This window comes from Prinia subflava, chromosome 4 (assembly GCF_021018805.1).
Source record: "Prinia subflava isolate CZ2003 ecotype Zambia chromosome 4, Cam_Psub_1.2, whole genome shotgun sequence".
Classification (NCBI taxonomy): Eukaryota; Metazoa; Chordata; class Aves; order Passeriformes; family Cisticolidae; genus Prinia; species Prinia subflava.
Genome location: NC_086250.1, coordinates 60,424,122 through 60,443,298, shown reverse-complemented (window position 1 = coordinate 60,443,298; position 19,177 = coordinate 60,424,122). Strand labels below are relative to the sequence as shown.

Here is a 19,177-nt window from a genome sequence, read left to right as displayed (position 1 = left end):
CTTCATTCTACAAAACAGAGAGTTGAGAACAAAGTACCTCATCATATATTAGAAAAAAATCTAATGAAGAAAACAGAATTAATTTTCTTTTTTAATAACAATATAAAATGAATATTCTCACTTATACAAACATCCTTCCAGAGGAACCTCAGAACATTAGTCTTGGTACAAGGCCACAGGCAAGCACATAAACCAGAGTTGCTGAGAATAGTAGTAAGTTACTGAATTTACTGAGGTTACTGAATGCCATTGATCTGCAGTAGCTGCTCAGACCAGCTGACAAAAGTGACTTTAGTAACTTGTGTACAAAGACCTAAAAATGCTCTCATTCACAGCATAAGTGCCAATGGCCATTGCATTTTTACCTTAAAATTCCAGCATTATCTGCTGTGTGGACAAGTCCCAGATCATGGTAGCAGGGAGACAAACAAACTTTATTTCAAAGAGGTTGGTGCAGTCTCAGAAGAGCCCTGCTGAGATGCCAGGAGCAAGCACCATGCTCACAACACCACCTTTGTATTGGAGGTTGTGGAACAGCACAATTCTGTAAAAATTTGGGTCTCTTGTATGAAACCCTTTTTGTGTATTAACTTGGAAAGGGTGACTGCAGTCTGCATTTGGTGGCACAAACTTTAGGTAGGGCAGTTTAAGCTCTCTGCTCTAATGCCACCACTTCAATATGCTGTGCAAAAGACACTTGATCTTGCCTCCTTTTTTTCCTTTTTGCTTTCATTACAAAAAAATTTATAGTAGTTTGGGTCATCAGAAACTTCAGACAAAACCTGTCACATCTATTGGTCAAGCAGGAGTTCTAGAACAGCACTACAGCAATGGTACAGAAAGTTCAATGAAGCAGTGCTCTTTTAAAGATGACCACTACTCTGCAAGGGCTGGTCATGCAAGCCTTGCCATTATCTGTCTTGCAATCCTAAATGAATATTAACTACTTAAAATCAATATTAAATATTTAACTGGGTTTTGTGCTCCATATGAAACACACAACCAGCCTTGTTTTATATGCTCATTTCAGTGTGTAGACATGTAACTGAAAGTCAAGGATTTACATTCACTCCCAACCTTGTACAGGACATGGGTTTGAAAAAAAGCAAGAGCTCTTTCTCATGTCTGAACTCAGTTTCCTTAATTTTAAAAACTCATTCACCATTCTTAGTGATATAACAAGGATTTAGCATTTCTAGCTATACTGATGGGAAGAGAGCAACTGCCTCTTCTGGAGGGAGGACATGAACTGCAACTCACAGTTTGTCAATCACAATTTTTTATTTAAAACTAAATTTGAAGTGCATAAATGTGAATCCTCAATATCTACAGACTATTATCCTTCAAGCTTATTCTAAACAGACTAGTAAGAAGACATTTAAAACACATTTATAGCTAAGAACAACCATGCTACTTATGTCCCCCTAAAACATACAGGCATCAGTACAGAACTGCAGCTTCAACAGCTGGATCAGTCATGGCTAATACTGTATGGTGTACTTCTGGATACAAAGATTGGTAAGAAAAGAATTATATTTTGTTAAGCTGTTTTTAGAAAGGCTCAGACTAGTATCTTACCTGTGTTCAGCAGCTGGAACAGAGTATCCTGGAACTGGATCTTTTGTACCATAGTACTTTTTAATTAATGCAATTCCTGCTACAGTGTCTGTTCCTTTAAAGTTCACCAAATGGGCTGAAGCTCCTATTCCTGCAGTCTGAAGAAGATGCAACTTTCAGTTTCCATGCTAAATACAGAAGTCCACCTAGCACTAGTTTGTAACAGCAAGACTCTGACTCAATTCCCACATCACCATTATTCTCTTCATTCACTCACACTGGGAAGACAGAAAACTTCTCCCAGTCTAGTGCTCACAGTTCAGACATCACACCCACCCCATCCCAAACCTCCCCCTCCACACTTAGTCCAAGCACAGTGCTCTGTGCATTCACAATTTCAGAGCAGAGCAGAGCCACAGAGGTTAACAGACCTATGCTACAACTCTCCATAGTTAGGAACAACCAGACTTTTCAAATAGTTAGACAAGCAGGTTTACCTCTTGTGAAGAAACTCCTCTGTAGCCAAAGTCATGCAGTTTATATTCCAGTCCTTCCAAGCTGCCAGAAGTCTCCAGCAAATATTTGGCCAAAATCTTTTTCTGCTCTCTAGAGTTTGTAGCTACTGTGATTGGGTACCATGACTGCACAAGAATAGTCTAAAAGAAAATCCATCACAATATTAGGTGCATATTTGTTTAGAGCTTGACAATGTCCACTTGGCATTTAATCAGGCACAAAAAGGTCTATTTACTTTCATTCCCTGTTCAGAAAGTACTGATGCTGCCAACAGTTTGCTTTAGGCTTAAGTAATTAGCTTTTATAAGGTAGGCAAGGTACCTGACCTTCTCAGGAGTTATCACCAGCAAACTACTGACACACAGTTTCCCCCATCCTGCTTTTTTATGGATAAAAGTAGTGCTGTGAATTTCCTGTACAATTATTATGATCTCTTGCCAGGTGGGGGAAAAAGGTCTGTGTGAGATGACTACAGAAAAGAAAAGAATTAAAGCAGAAAATGAAAGTTGCCAGAGATTTCCCTTAAAGCAATACAGGATTCAACCTTTACTTTAAGTGCATTAGTCTTTACTTAGAAAAAACATGTTACATTTCCAAAACTTACCTCAATCCAATTTGTGAGCCAGTAGCACTCTGGATCTGTGTTTTCTACAGTGAAAAGAACATTTCCTCTGGGAATTACAGAGCCCTCAGGAACAGCCTTTATTTCTATGGGAAGATGGCCATCGTATTTCTGTGTAAGAAACAGTAATATTGTTAGACAACAGGAAAGATTAGGACCTACAGCTTTTTTATTTAACTGCAATGGATAAAAGTCAGGCTATGAGTAAGTAAAAGTTTTCTTCTTGATTTCCTTCAACTCTAAAGATAAACCCACCAGTCCAAATAAATGAAAAAATCCATATTTATCAAAAAAGGACAGAAATCCCTTAACTTAGAAAGCAGTCTCTTTATCAAAACAAATGATGGTTATCAGTTGTATTCCTTGAGCAAATTGAGCCAGGAAATCTTACATATTCTATAAAAATATATAAGTTCTACCCACAAAATAAGAAATATTTACTACTCACTTTCTTCAAAGCTTTCACATGCAGTAAGCTCAAAAAAGTTTAGCTACTACCCAGATCTTTAAAAAATCCACTAGTTTTGCTTAGTATAGGTGTGTGCTTTATTCGTTTATTACAGCAGGATCCATTTAATAACTATTTTAGAGAATATTTTCATCTCAATTACATACATAAACATGAAATCTCATATTGAAATGTCACTCTTTTATGTCCAAAGGACTACACATTGTGTGAAATATGCCTTTTGAAAAAGAGTAACCTGCAAATAGCAACTCTAGAAGAGTAATTGTAACTTCCTGAAAGAGCTCTGCAAGCTCTACTGGCAATACTGAAAATGTTTTGAACGGTAATATATTTTGACAGAAAGCTTCTCATGAGATATCCTGTTAAAGGCAACAGAAATTGCATGAATTCAGAGAAATTACAGATTCATAAGTAGCATCAAGACATTCTCCAGGATTCAACAGACATCAGAATCTCTTCTACCTTACAGTTTTAAAGTTTATTCAAAAACGTAATGACCTGAAGAATTGTGCTTATATACCACATAGGGTTTAGTTGTCAGATTTGGAGATATATGGATTAACGAATGACAACAATGCCTTCAAAAGGCTCAAAATAATTTATTAATGATTCAATGAAGGCAAAAATATAGTTAAGTGGCAAAAAACCCAAAACAAAACAAAAAACCAAACTGCTTTTAAAGTTGCCAAAGGTGTTTATTTTGTCCATGGGAAAAAAGTGATATGATCTGTATTACAGCCCTTTGCAGAAATTTTGGATAGACTTGCCTTGTACAATTCAGGGCTTATACTGCTATCACTCATCATCGATTGCTGCCAACGTGCAGTCTTTGCACCAGCCCATTGTTCTCCAGGAACCCCATTCCTGTCTCTCCCCATGTCAGTATTTACCCATTCAATTGCTCTCAGTACAAACTGATAGGGGTACATTCCAAATTCATCCTGGCACTTCACTCACACAGCCCCTGCACCCTCCACCTGCCACACCTGAGGCAGGGAGAACAGTGGCAGTGTGTGAACATACCCTGCAATTCAGAGAGCAGAAGCAGGGACTGTGCATAAAGGGCACACAAACACTTCCAGCTGAGAGCCACCAGCATATGAGATCAAGACATGAAAACCATGTTTGTTTATATATATATATATATATATATATATATATATACACACACACAATTTTAATAAGAAAACCTGACAAAAGAATAAATGTACACAGAGGGTATGTAGGAATGCTTATTTTGACTAGCCCAAAAGTTGAATGGACTTAGTCAAGCCACATTACAACTCACTGAAGGCAGACATGCAACATTAAAAGTGTATTAATTTCGTTTATCCAAGGAGGGATCAAGCTTTAACACAGATGAAAGCAGTTCACAATGTATAATGTAGCTTAAACACAAATATGGATTGAATTCACATTTGTAGTTATTTGAACTGGATGCAAGTACAAAGCTCTCCATAACTATCTCTTAGAAAACTGTGGGCTTATTTACCTTGCTGCCATTTGCAACATTTAGCTGAAATTCACTCTTCTTTTGCAGGATGACATCCAGATATATTAATAAACAGATGCCACCATAAAAACACATACAATTAGGGTATCCAGGGAAATATAAGCACAAAGGACTTAAAAAAGGGCTTTCAAATGCCAAAAATATTTGTTCACCAGAACCACAATGAAACTTAGCATTTAATTAACATGCAGAGATTAATACAGCTCTGATGAATGCTATTAGTCTGAATCTGCTGTTTTTACAGGGAAGAGATGTCTGTAATTACTTGAAATCTAACACTTTTTTAAACAAAAGGGGAAAAGGATAGTTGTGAAAAGACTTAACTTGAAAGGTCTTGTGTGTCAGAGGTGCTCAAGCCTTGTATTTTATACTAAAGTTCAACACTTATATCTCTGAAAGATTTTACAAAACAGGTGAACAAAATGTGTATTTTCTGGAACTGATTATACACCCAAGGAGTTGTAGAGAGCATTAGAGTAAAAACTGTAATAATTAGTTAGAGAAAGAAGTGTGAAGTGCATGCAGGCAACCCCTGAGTGCTGTACCACAGATGGAGACCTGCCACCAAGACCCACTCACAGGAGCTGCCTGACAGCAGCCACAAATCCTTATTACCTGCAAAGCTGCATTTGGCATCTGAAAGGATGAAAATTACTTTTCTCTAAGGAAATACAATTATATGATTATTCTTTGACAGCTGCTACTCCCTGTACACTAAACATGAAAAGCTAAATTTATCCAGTTTTTACTATCAAGATTAAAAGGAGAGGCTGGCATATTTATTCTACAGTTCATTCAGAAATCCTTCACAATGATCTTCAACTATTTTTGCAAATTTTTTTTTTTACCTCTAGAATATAGTTCCATCCTTTTTCATTGAAGACATCATCTTGAAAATGCTCCCTATATACTTCTTTGGCTTCCTTGATTTTCTCTTTGGTCACCACTTTACCTGGAGTTTCAGAAACAGATTAAAGCTTAGAAATTTGCAATATTCCTCAACTGATAAATAACAAAAAGGTTCAGGCACAGCAAAGTTACTTTGCCTTTAACAAAGATATGAAGAAAATGTCAAACGCAAAATGTTTAAACCAAACTTCACTTTCATTTATTATACAGATTAGAATGCTCAAGAAACCATGAGGGTAAAATACACTTGTGATTTGCAGGTGACTCAGGAAAAATGTTGAGATTATTACTCTTTTATGACGGTCAAAAACCAGTCAAGAGGTTTAACAGTAGTGCCTTTGCCAGAGGAATGTGTTGATTGTACAAGCTGGCACATGCAGCAAGGACAAATCTAGCACAAGGGTTAAGCTGTGCCACTTCAGGGAGAATCCCCATGGAGACACTGCAACCAACCTTTCACTGACCATTTGTGATAGGAACCAGCAGAGCAACCACATTATTTGAATAAGCATGCTACTGCTGTAGGGCCAGTCATCTACCTTAGAGAACAACCCTCAGGTTGCTAAAGACAAAAGAAACAAAACTATGAAGTCTTTAGATTATAGTGGATTTTCAGTCTTTGGTGGGATTGGCAGAGATGTTTATTGGATCAAGACAAAGACATGTAAGACATATAACTAAAGTTTTCCTTTAATGCTTGGCAGAAGGCAACATGCACTTGGGTCAGAACAGGTGATATTTGTACATAAGGCAAAAAAGAAAACAAGATCTTAAACAGCACCAAGGAATTTTCAGATGTTACTCTTAAAATTATCAGTATAAAAACCACTTTCACATGTAGCTGCCATACTCAATGATCTAAGCTGAGGGCCACCCAAAATTTAAGGAAAATTCAAATTTAATGAAATTTAAAACCATTATTGATTTACACAGTAAACAAATCAGCAAATACAGAACTGAATTAATGTTCAAAATATAAAATGTATTTTCCATAAAATCTTCTAGCTGCTTGTGACTCTACGCACAGTTTTGGTCTCTTTCCATTCATTTCAAATTTGCCCACTTAAGTTGGAACATGAACACCTTGTCACTTTTAATACACCATTGGCATAAATAAATATAGTAGAGAGGTGTCTGGATTAAGAAGTCAATACCAATTTATGAGGGTGGACTAGATTTTCACAATCACACAAATAAGGTATTATGCATGTCACTACTTGTGGTGTACCAGAACAACCTGGAATTGCTTCAGCTGTAAGACTGCGAGCTTGAGAAAAAGTTAGATATTTCATTAGAGGAAAGGTTTTACTGGAATTTGAGACAGTTACCTTTTAAATATTTATTCAGAATGTACTGCAAGCCATAAAAAACTGTTTCTCCATATTTCACTTTCTTTAATTTGGAATTTTCAGTCTTCTTTTCACGACATTCAAAGTAGGAATATACTTTGCTTGTGTTAGGTGGATATTGCTTGTAGTGTGTAACCTACATAAAAAAAAATCAGTAAGAACTCAAAACATCACTACAAAGCACAAGAGAAATAATATTTGTACATTAAGGCTTGAAGTTTAAATTACAGAATATACAAATCAAGGTAAGGCATCCCCAAAGCTGAAGGTAACAAGAGTTTTCTTAAATTATGATGAGAAGTCTGTGAACAAGTCTATACATTCCATAAGGAAAAGCTGTTCCTATAAAGAACAGCTCTGTTGAGAACTCTGTTGCTTTCTCTCTGTTGAGAAAGCAACATCATACATCAGAAAAAACCTCAAATGGTGTGAAACTCATGTCTGAATCTTTTTCAAACTCCCATATTTACAGGTTAGAGAATGAATTCATTATAGGTTTCTTGCTGTTACTTATTGCAAATAACCTTAAAAAATTCTGTTACTAATTCCACAAGGAATTGGAAAAGGGATAGTTTTACTGCCTCTCCCTTCTTGTCCTGATTTTTTAAATAGATCTCTAACATTCTTAAAGAAAAATATTCACAGGCTGCCTTACCTGTATTACTAAAACTGTACATTAAAGGATTTTAAAATGACAGTTTTCCTTCTCCTCTCAAATGTCATTTTAACTTAGTATTTCACTCAGTTTGGACAATGAACTACTCAACTGAATTTTTTGTTTCTCCTTTACCAGCACAAGGCTGTTATATTTGTGTTTCCAATGCTGCAAGGAAACACTCAAGAAAGGTCAATTTAAAGATCATTCTATTGTCTTTGCTTGCATGAGGTTTACAAGGCAAATCAAATAAACCCCAAGCTTGTCATTGCACGTTTTCTGCCCTGACTTCAAACAAAGCATGGCACCACAGGCATTTAATGGAGCACAGACCTATTCTGCCACAATTCCACAGCCACTCAAAAAGCAGAATGCTTAAGAGCAGCAATGTTAGACCCTAAGACAAAACCTGGCTTTTAGATTTAGTTCTAGCTATTAATAAATGTCTCGCTTCACAAATTATAACATGCCCTTTCCTAGTTCAGTGCAGAACTTCCAAGAAGTACATCACATTGCCAGTTCACTGAAAAGTCTCTGCATGATATCACCACATTCAAAGGAAAACAAAATCCCTGTACAAAAGAAAACACACACACCATACTCTCTTCTTTACTATGGAGCAGACAAAAATAGGCTCCATTTGACCTGTCTTTCTAACTAGTGTGTATATGAACACACACACATATATATATATATATATACACAAGCCCTTTACAAGAAATTGTATTAAATGCACTCTAAGAAAAAGATCCTGCAACAAATCCTTAGAATGCTCACGCACTATATAAAGACATGGAGAGTGGCAACTCCTTCCTGTCCACTGGTGCCACCAAGGTAAGTTACAGCACCTTCATGAAAAAAATTGCTTTGTTTTACAACTGGGACTGAACTTTTCAGTATGTAATTTCAGAGTAAAGGCACAACACAGAGCCCAGCAGCTGCAAGTGTACATAGGAGATGTCCCAGGACCAATTCTGCAAATGAGTATCTCAATTCCTTGTGGTGAGCTTGAGAGCAAACCAAGGCAATACTGCTGTTCTCACCACAACTGTTCAAACCAAACAATGAAAACTGTATCTGCACGAGATAGGATACTCAGGTTTCCTTTAAAATTTTAATTCTACAACTTACCAACTATGGGCAAGTTACTGAAGCCAACACCTACATTGTAATGAAAATTCATGTGATCTTCAGCTCACATCTTGAAAATATACTTGACTTTGGCAGTTCAAAGGCATCTCCTCCCACTGTATGTTTCTCATATGTCAAAATGGTTACAGGCCCAAATTAGCTTAGGGGGCATGCACAGTGCACCCACTGAGTTGGTGTCACCTTTTCTTACTGTGTTTGTGTACATTTTTTTATGGACTTCCTATTGTAGCTCTGCTTTGAAGCAGGATCACAAAACACAGTGCTCTGGCTGCAAACCAGAACTTGAGAACAGAAATCAGGCTAAAATGTAACAAATTTATCCTTTACATAGCATACCTGGGGACACAGCTCCTCCTGACTACCTTGCTGACAGTTTCAACTTAAAAAAAATTCCACTCAAGTTTGTCAAATATTGCATCACAGGTTTAGCTATCTTTTCTGACTTAAGATTAGATCCTAAACTGAAAATACATAGTATCTAGTGTCCAGAAAATAGTTACTTCTAGGGATTCAAACCTATATGAAAATTTTACGTTTGACAGAAATATAATGCTATTCATTTAGTTGCTTTAAGTACTTAGGAGATAAGGAACTAATTTTGCAAGTCACAGGTGTAATATTCAATTATATTCTTCACACATTAAAATCTATTTAAGCAGTGAAAATACACATCCCTGGCAATTAAAATATTTACATCTGAGCAAACCTTACAGCTGTAATTTTAAAGATACTTCTTTTGACACTCCATAAAGCTGTTCGTTTTACCTACAAAGCTGAGACACCCTTAAATATTACTCAATATTTAAAGGCACAATCACAATCTTAAAAGTACCACACTTAGCAACCACTGGTTACTTGAAGGGGGCTTACAAAAAAGATGTGGACACACTTTATAGCAGGGCCTGTAGCAATAGGACAATGAATGATGGCTTAAAACTAAAGGAGGGTAGATTCAGACTAGATATAGTAATTTTTTTATGATGAAGGTAGTGAAACACTGGAGTAGGTTGCCCAGAGAGGTTATAGGTGACCCATCCCTGGAAACACCCAAGGTCAGGTTGGATGGGGCTTGGAACTGATCTAGCTGAAGATGCCCCTGCTCATTGCAGAGGGGCTGGACTAGGTGGTCTTTCAAGGCCTCTTTCAATCCAAACTATTCTTTGATTTTATGTTGTAGAGGTGTTGAGAAGTTAAGCATGAGACCTACAACCCCTGCTGAGTTATCTGCCCATCTGTTTTGCTCCCAAGCCCTCAGACAGGACACTGTACTTATCAGGGATATCTGCCCACAAACTGTCACAGCAGCTGATTGTACTGGCTGTCATTTCTGGGGTTCTGTGACAAGGGAAAAAATACCCATCTGCTATACTGGTGGTCAGGAGGTTTGGCATGTAGTGAAATGCCTGATGGTAAAAAAATGTGAAAAAAGATCAAGGTCTAGGAGTGGGAACAGTTCACAGAAGACACAAAGAATGCCACCAAAACCAACCAACAAGGAAAAACTCAACATAATGCTATAAGGCACTTGGATGCTGAAAACTATGCTTCAGAAAATGCCTCTTGTTGATTTTTTCTTCTAGTCAGATGAAGACTTGCACCTTTCTGTATCCTAAAGGAAAGTAGAAAGAACAACCAGAGGCAATATTGTACACAATATTTGAAATTAAATTTTATGTGACTTAGAGATTGAGACAGTATTGATCACTCTATGCTTTCAGTTAGGGGGTGACAGAAGCAGGACTTGTAAAGATCAGCTCTTGGTAAGTGGGAGTGACTATAAAGTCAATAGGAAACCCTTTCTCTTCAGGAAGAAAAAGCCCCTAACCAACAAACAGAAAAGCAAACAAAAGCCTCTACTGGGATTAAGAGACCCTTACAAGAAAACAACTCTCCCCAGTGTCTTCAAAGGCCTTTTGATGTTTAGTTCAAAGGCTGTGGTTTAGGTTTTGTCTATTAAACATATGACAAATAGCCTTGGAACTACTACCTACAAGATTATGTACTATGACTGAAATAGAGTGCCTTTATTCCAGTTGTGATAGCTCCTTATTAAATTTAATGCAAATAAAGGTATATTCTGAACAAAGAATACCTCCGCAAGGACTACATCTGTTTAAGTAAATCAAGACTTTTGAGGAAAAAAACATGAAGCACGAAATGCATTTAGATCATGTATCAAAAAAACCCATCCCATACATGAAGAGTTAAATTTTAAGAAAAAGGAATTAACAGGTATTCACCATAAAATAGGGATGACTGAGGTAAATGCTGCATTTTTCAAAGCTAGATAGGAAGATCTACGACAAAAAAAAATTCTTATCATCTACAAACTTTGTTGCACAAGATATTGCAACGAACTTACTTTAAAAGGTTATTTAGGCCTATATAATTCAACCATTTGAAAACATGGGAAAAACAGATGGGACGCGAGAAGTCTGGTATGACCAAAATCTCCATTGGTGTCAATTCCTGATGCTCCCCTAGATGCCAACATGAACCAACAGGAAGATACTTACAAGCCCTGTCTTCAGTGAAGAAATCAAACCCCCAAACACTTGCCCAGCAGGATCTTGTCTTTAACTCTCATGTGAGAAGATGACACCAGTATTTGAACTTTCTGGAGCTATTTTGAAAACTCCTTACTGCAAAATGGGTACAGACCAATCTGGTCACCAAGCCCATGGTGGCACACAGCCACAACCATGGAGAATCAGAGGGACAGGTGGCAGGTAAGCCAGAAGTAGCATGGCCTGGACACTGCAGGTCTGCACGAGAACCTGAGGCACAGGTTTGGTCACTGTACTGCAAGCCTTGATCTGCAAGAGATATTTGGGGGATCCTCAATCCCCAGTAATCTTACTGAGTTAGACAATTTTAGTGCAGTGGTACTGCTGGTATTTACACTGGGGAGACTTCTGCAAAGCACCCCAAGACTTCCATGAATTGTCATATTACATATTATTTGCAAACATTGTGGAAAGAGGCCATGGTATAAAATACTGCTTTACCTAAACCTTTAGGAGATTTAGCCAACAGAACAACTAAGAGCAAAGTTTGCCAACAACCTACATGGAAAACAACATTATTAGCAACAAGAAGGAGGTGAACCAGGACTTAGGAGCTATCAGATATACCTCACTGAGATGAGATAACTAACAGCAGTTATAAGGCATTTGATTCTCTTCAAGAGAAAACCCAATCCAACTGTGACTAGTATATTCACTATATTCAACAGAGATGCTTTGGTAGCATTCAAAGCAATCACAGAAGGAATGCACACCACAACAGTGGAAATGAAAACCAAACCAAAAGCCAGTATGGTTAAATGATAAGTTTATTTAAACAAGGGGGAAATGTCAGAAGAATCAATCTTTAATAACTCAAGCAAAAGGGCATCCAACAACAGCAGGTAAAGTGCAAGACAATTTTAAGTGAGTTTAAAAAAAAATAAATCTAAGAGTCAAGTACAATCTTACTATTTTGATTATATGAGCTTCATATTCACATGGGGAAAAAAAGCCTTAGGGAGACTCCAGGCCCCTTATTAGAATGCAAAAGATTGAGACAATGTTTAAGAATCAAAGTGAGAATATTGGGAGATATCTGCTCTTATGAGAGTGATAAGCTAATGGAGGTTATGACTGAATCATCACCTTGTACCACTGCTAATGTCTCTGTATTTGAGTTCATCCAACGTTGCAATAAAGCAGCTGGGACTCAAGTTTCTTCATGCAGGAAAAGCTGAATCTTTATTCACATAACTCATTTTTATACAGTTTTCACAGACTTCATGTCCATCTCTAACTGGCTAGTAGTTTTCTTGCCACTTAATTCATTGGTTAAAAGGTGTTTTGTGTGTACGGGGTAAGATTCTCTCCTTACTCAGGTGTTTATATTTTTCCTTTGTGGAGTCTCCTGGGATAGATCTTTGTTATTACAAGTGCAAACGGTTCTGTTATTAGAATAGTTTGTTGTGTTAACTGACTTTTTATTCCTTTGATTCTTTCTTCTGGGAACTTACAGACTAGCTAGTAATTCATCAGAGCAAGGTCTGATTTTATAAGGCCTTTCTTTTATAATATCTCTACCTGTATGTAACAATCCACCATTTCTTTATATGTATTTTAAAAAATAAGAGGATCAGAGGTGAGAAAAAAAATTTAAGAGATCAGTCAGTATTATGAAAAATAAGGAAAGCACATGCAAGCAACTGAATTCTTATGGAAGCTGCACATTATCAGCAGAGATGCTATACTTGACCAGGTCCACATTCATTTAAAACACAAGGTCAAGTGTAAGCACTAGAACTAGAATTTCTCAGAGCAAATACAATGCTTAAAATCAGCTACATTTTGCAGTAGATTATTTTACCACTAAAGATGTTTATGGTTTTTATTGTGGTTTAACCCCAACTCGCAACCAAGCCCCGACTGCCACTCACTCACTCCTCCCGGTGGGATAGGGGAGGGAATCAGAAGGGTAAAAGTGGAAAACTCATGGGTTGGGATAACGACAGTTTAATAGGGAAAGCAAAACTCTGCACATAAGCAAAGCAGAACAGTGATGAATTCATCCACCACTTCCCATGGGCAGGCAGGTGTTCAGGCATTCCCAGAAAAGCAGGGCTCCAGCCCGTACAGCAGTTACTGGGAAAGGCAAATGCCACCACTCCAAACGTTCCCCTCTTTGCTCCTTCTTCCCCAGGCTTTATTCACTAAGCACGGTGTCATGTGGTAGGGAATATCCCTTGGGTCAGCTGGGGTCAGCTGTCCTGGTGTCCCCTCCCAGCTCCCTGTGCACCCCCAGCCTCCTCGCTGGTGGGATGGTGTGTGGGGCAGAAAAGGCCTTGAATTTGTGCAAGCATTGCTCAGCAAAATCAAAAATACCACTGAATTATCAGCATTGTTTTCAGCACAAATCCAAAACAGCCTCATACCAGCTACTAAGAAGAAAATTAACTCTACCTCAGTCAAAACCAGCAGTTTTACATCCAAGATTATCACAAAAGTGGTGACAAAATGCCTTATGTTTACTGTTTACACATTTGTGACTAGTCAGCTGTACTACTGCACATGCTGCTTTAAGTTTCCTGCTCCTTAATGGAAAAGAAAAAACATTTACCTTTTCAACAATGAAAGCTGCAATGCTTCTAGGAGGGGTTGCTTCCCACTAATTTAAAAATTGTCTGAATACTGTACAGTTGCAGTGCTCCTTTCAAGCAATGGTATCTTGGGGTTTGTAACAGAACCAGGTACTACAAATCAAAACCTGGAAGATAATGAACCTAGAGAGTGTGAGGATTGAGTCTTACAAGGAGTGTCAAGCCAGAAGTTTCAGATGCTTTTTCCGCTGGAAGAATTACAGGAGATAAGAGAACACATTCACACTCCCACCACAAGATTTTAATTAAGGAAAAGAAAATATATATGGGCTGCTGTAAAGAATATTTTGCAGTCATTAAGTACTAGTCAAAATCAGTAGGATAAAAAGTACTCATGTCTCTTCCTCACATACATCTAGCCTTCTAAATAAAGAATATACAGGCTGTCAGAGCCTAGAATAAACACACACTCACGTGAAGTGCTTCAGAAGTCAGTGCTCTCCTACATCCACACAGATTAAAAGAAGTCATTTGAAGTGACAATACTTAAAATTCAACATGTAAGGCATATAGAGTTAAAACATATATTTTGCGTTTCCTTGAAGCATCTAGTAAGAAATTAATTCTGAAACAAATCTCATTTACAGTCTAGATAGCAAGTCAGCTCCTCCTAAGAGGTAATTGCATGGCAGCTTATTATAGCTATCAGCTTAATTACGAAACATGCCAAGCAACAGTAATAGATCTATTGGCAAAAGCAAAATAAGCTATTATTACTCCAGCAAACAAGGTTCTGTCCATAGCCTTTCCCCCTTGCAGCTCACGGTCCATCCAAGCCAGGCCAGGCCCGTGCCAGTCACAGCTGCCTTCCCACTGAACAACACAGCTCTGCCTCCTCTCAATACAGTTTCAGACTACAGACACCCTGGAATATTTCTTTCCTGTGCAGAAATAAAGAAGTATAGGCTAAACAGAGCACTGGGAATCAAAGAGAAAGCAAATGCAGAGGAGGTGTGTCAATGACACATCAACGAGGCACTGAGGGGCATGGAGCCCTTCACTTGCCCCCACTGTCACAGAGGGGCAGGATTGCTATAGGGTATTGTATAATCTATATATAGCTAGCTATATAAATTGTGCCTTGCTATAAACACAAGACTAAGACATCACACAGCACAAACAGTGACGTTCAAGGAGCCTGCTGATACCCACTCACTTGCAGCTTTCTATCAACAAAGACTTTGACCTCAAATACTTCCCCTTTTCAGTAATACCATGTCACTAGCAGAAAACTTCACTGATAGAAACGCCACTGCTATACTGCACATAAAGACAAAGACGTTCCCCAGATAACATTGCACTGATGAATCTCTTGAGAAGTTCATGATCAGAAGATTTTATTAAAGAGACTGTTGTTACTTATCAGCAGGTTGCACACACACCATACCATATGCCTATGAGGGGATGGCATATAATTCCCAGCATACAGAAGGAATTATACTTTTGGGGGATTTGTAAAAGCTTAAGAAGATGGAACAAAGTACACAGGATGAAGAATCTGTGTGATGTAAAAACATTTATCTTGTAATTTGGTTTAGAGATAAAATGTATAACTTGAAGCCCAGTCTCAAAATCCTGGAGCACTTGTACAATTGAGTAAGCTTCAGTCTATACTGGACACTTGGTACTGGAACCAGTGCATAGTCACCTACTGGGAACTACTCTTGTCTAGAAATATTCACTTTACTAGCAGTCAGCATGATACTCAGCAGTTTTTCAAAAACACATTTACGATTTTGAAACTGAGTATTTCATAATCTGTTATTTAAGAGGAAATGTCCTATCATGCACATGAAGACAGGAAAATAGTGTAGAAGGAGGAGAGGCTGTATTGGCTGTCATCAGACAAATCTTTGCCATACCAAATTACTTTTTTCTGAAATTTATAGGCACTAAACCATTAATGAGTTGTCTTTTCACCCCAAATTTCCAACTGCAGCAACAGAGAACTGGGACACTGGAGCTAGTATTCAAACTAACAAGTTGTGACAGATATGACCCTGAGATACCACAACTTTCTTCTGATGGACAAGTGCCTAAGCTAGGGTTGTACCACTCAGTATGGTCTGCATGTATTTTTTCTTTCACAGCTGCTTATTTCTATGCGATTTTTCGTCACCAACATTAGCTCGTGTGGACTGGCATCTACTGCAATTGGATCATCATGCAAACTTCTGAGCTGACCCATGTTTTTTCTCAGTCTAAACTCTACAGAGAGTTCTGCATACACAAGCAGATGCTGCAGCTGTGGATACAGCAGAACTATCTTAAAAAAAACCCAAACGAACAAAAAAACAGAAAGAAAAATTCCCCTATCAACTCTCACTTTTGTTTTAATTGCTAGTAAGAGTGTTTGGTAACTCCTGTAAAAAGCTTGACACTGCAAACTACCAGATATTTTAGTGCAGTTTTACTGAAAGTGCTCTTGCTAAGTGTGTTTCATTGATTAGGAAACAACAGTATCATCCAGGGAAAAGATAAGTGATGTTTGCTCATATTACCTAACAAGATAAAAGCAGCTCCTTGTTTAAGCATTGTTCAGAGACACTGGAGTTCCTAAGATTTGTAAAAAAACATATGGAAAGACAGACAATTTGAATAGCCCTAACAAAGCAACTGAGGGTGGTAACTGTTCTAAATATAACATAAAATGCTCATGGCTGCCACAGAAAACCTCATCCAAATTCAGTTTTAAACTGGAAAAAAAACCAAACAACCCCACAACCAAAAAAAAACCACCTCAGGCCTTTATTTGACCTCATTAAGATTTCTACCACTCCTGGAATGTTTCCAAGTCATCTATACTATGAAACAGCAAAGAAAACAGAAGCAAACTGGTTTAATGTCACTCCAGTGCACCGCACTACCACCAATTCTTGAGCACACCCAGAGAATTTGGAAAAAGCAGTGTGCAAATTAGATTTAAAGGAGACACTGTTTAAACCCAGGCCTGCAGTATTTAATGTGATTAGTCTCAGACATGGAAAAAAGTGTGTCTTCCATATTTGAATAAGTTAGATAACAAACATTTAAACCTAGTTCATAAAGAGCACTGCAGCCAGATTACACCCTGAATGGAAGCAGCTTTGCAAGCCCTCAGTTGCAGCGTCAGGATGCCCTGACTGAGCTGCTCCAAGATTTATCAGCATCTTCCCATCTTCCAAAACTCCTTCCTACAAACAGCAACAATAACTGTTAACTTTCTTTACTTCTTGATGTAATGTATAGTAATAATATCAATAATGAAAATAATAATAGTAGTAATAATAATAATATCACCTCAAGTCAGCAACTTGAGCACATACTGAGATCTGTACTTTGGTAGTTACTCAGTAACAAGACCTGGTCACAACATAGCTTTTGCTTTTTGAACTCCTCTATCCAGAAGTGCCCTCATCCCTGAAACTCATCCCAGCAGCCCAGTGTTCAAAGAGCTAAACCACAAAAAATGCTTTACACCGGTAACCAGGACTGTTGCCGTAGTTTTGTTTAGGCCACCGACAACCTCGCCGACATTGCAGTGCAGCTCCTGAAGGAAATAAGTGATTCTCGCAGCCCAGGAGAGGCCGGGCACGCGTGTCCGGCGGGGCGGGGGTCGCACGCTGGCTGTGCCCAGGCTCGGGACGCGCCCGCCGCGCAGGGCAGGGCAGGGCCCCGGCCCGGGCACGCTCGCTGCGAGGCACGCCAGGAGCGGCTGCCTCGGAAATCACCGCCCCGGAGCGCGGACAGGGCGCCTGCACTTTGCCACTGCTGTCAGCACCGCTATTTCCGAGAAACGAAGGGACAGCCGTGCAGTGCGACTGTCCCCTCCGAACCGATACCCTGCCCAGCCGATGTGACACGCAGTGGCCGGGAGCTAAGCACAGGGCGACAAAACGCGGATTTTGCGCCAGGGGGTTCCCGGAGCGCGCTGCATCACCGCAGGCACACCACCGCAGGCAGCGACGGGCGAATGGAGCCAAGGGGGAGGGACGCGGGAGCGCCTGCCCGGCGGCAGCGACCTGCGCGCCCTCTCCGACCCCGGCCGGGGCGGGGGGCGGGCGGCGGGGCCGGACGGGGCCGGGCGCCCCCGCCTCCCGCGTGCCCGCCATGGCCGCCCCCCGCGCGCAGCGGCGGCGGGATGGCGGCGCCCACCCCGCCCGCTTTCACTTTCTTTTCTGGCCCCGCCGCCGCCCCCCGGCTGCGCGGCCCCGGGCACCCGCCGGGAGCGGCTCGGGGCTGCCGGGGGCGAAAGGGGCAGCCCCGGCCGGGCCTCCGCCATGCCCCCCGTACCGCCCGGGCACCCTCACTGGCGCCCCGAGGGGTCTCCCAGCCCTCCCAGGCGGGCAGAGGGCCGGTGGCGGCGGGGCCGGCCTGGCTCGGTGCCCCGCGGATGGCGCGCCCCGGCAGGTCCGGTGCCCGCAGAGGTGACCCCCTCTCTCCCGCCCAACTGTCCGTGCCCACCTTGTAGGAGTCGGTGGCGAGGAGGATGTTGAACTCGGCCCCGGCCGCAGCGCACTCCATGTCGCCGAGCCCCGGGAGGCGCCGCCGCCGCACGGACAGGACCCGGCTGCGCCGCCACCGCCGGCGCTCGGAGCGGGGGGAGCGGGAGAGAGGGGGCGGGGCGGAAACACGGGATCGCGGCCCGGGCGGGCGCGCGCGGGGGCGCTGATTGGCTGTGCCGCTCTGCCGCCGAGGGCGGTGCCGTGACGTCACCGCGTGGAGGGCGGGGCCTAGGGTCGAGGGGGCTCTGATTGGTCCCGCCGCCGGTCGTGCAGGGGGAGGGGCGGGCGGGGAGCGTCCCGCGCCGCACGTTCTCTTTCATTGGGGTCTGGGCGGGGCCGGCCCGGTGACGTCACCGCGCGACCAGCGAGCGCCCTCTGGCGGCGGCCGGCGGCGCGCGCTCGGCGGAGCGGGCGGAGGGCCCGGGGCGGGCGGGGCGGCGGCGCCTGCGCCTGCGCGGGGAGAGGGCCCGCTTTCGGTTCTGGCAGCCGCGGCTCCGGGAAAGGGCGGGAGCGGCTCCGGCACCGGCACCGGGAGCGGCTCCGGGAAAGGGCGGGAGCGGCTCCGGCACCGGCACCGGGAGCGGCTCCGGGAAAGGGCGGGAGCGGCTCCGGCACCGGCACCGGGAGCGGCTCCGGCACCGGCACCGGGAGCGGCTCCGGGAAAGGGCGGGAGCGGCACCGGCACCGGGAGCGGCCCTGGGGGGATCTCCGCCCGCACCCGCACCTGCTCCCGGCCGGGCCGAGCTCCGGAGCAGCCGCTGCGCCGTACGGGTCCTCTTACCGGGGCTTG

General features: G+C 41.5%; 1 protein-coding gene across 1 annotated transcript in view; it reads right to left on the bottom strand.

Moving 5' to 3' along the window:
* Positions 1 to 18,504, bottom strand: part of NAMPT (nicotinamide phosphoribosyltransferase) — a 29,617-nt gene extending 11,113 nt beyond the window's left edge. Inside the window, exons 1-6 of the mRNA XM_063396882.1 lie at positions 18,347 to 18,504; positions 6,915 to 7,071; positions 5,526 to 5,629; positions 2,678 to 2,806; positions 2,055 to 2,213; positions 1,579 to 1,715 (exon numbers count right to left, since the gene is read on the bottom strand). Coding sequence (XP_063252952.1) covers positions 1,579 to 1,715; positions 2,055 to 2,213; positions 2,678 to 2,806; positions 5,526 to 5,629; positions 6,915 to 7,071; positions 18,347 to 18,406 — 746 coding nt within the window. The 5' untranslated portion in view covers positions 18,407 to 18,504. The remainder of the gene's footprint in view (positions 1 to 1,578; positions 1,716 to 2,054; positions 2,214 to 2,677; positions 2,807 to 5,525; positions 5,630 to 6,914; positions 7,072 to 18,346) is intronic.
* Positions 18,505 to 19,177: the final 673 nt, after the last annotated feature.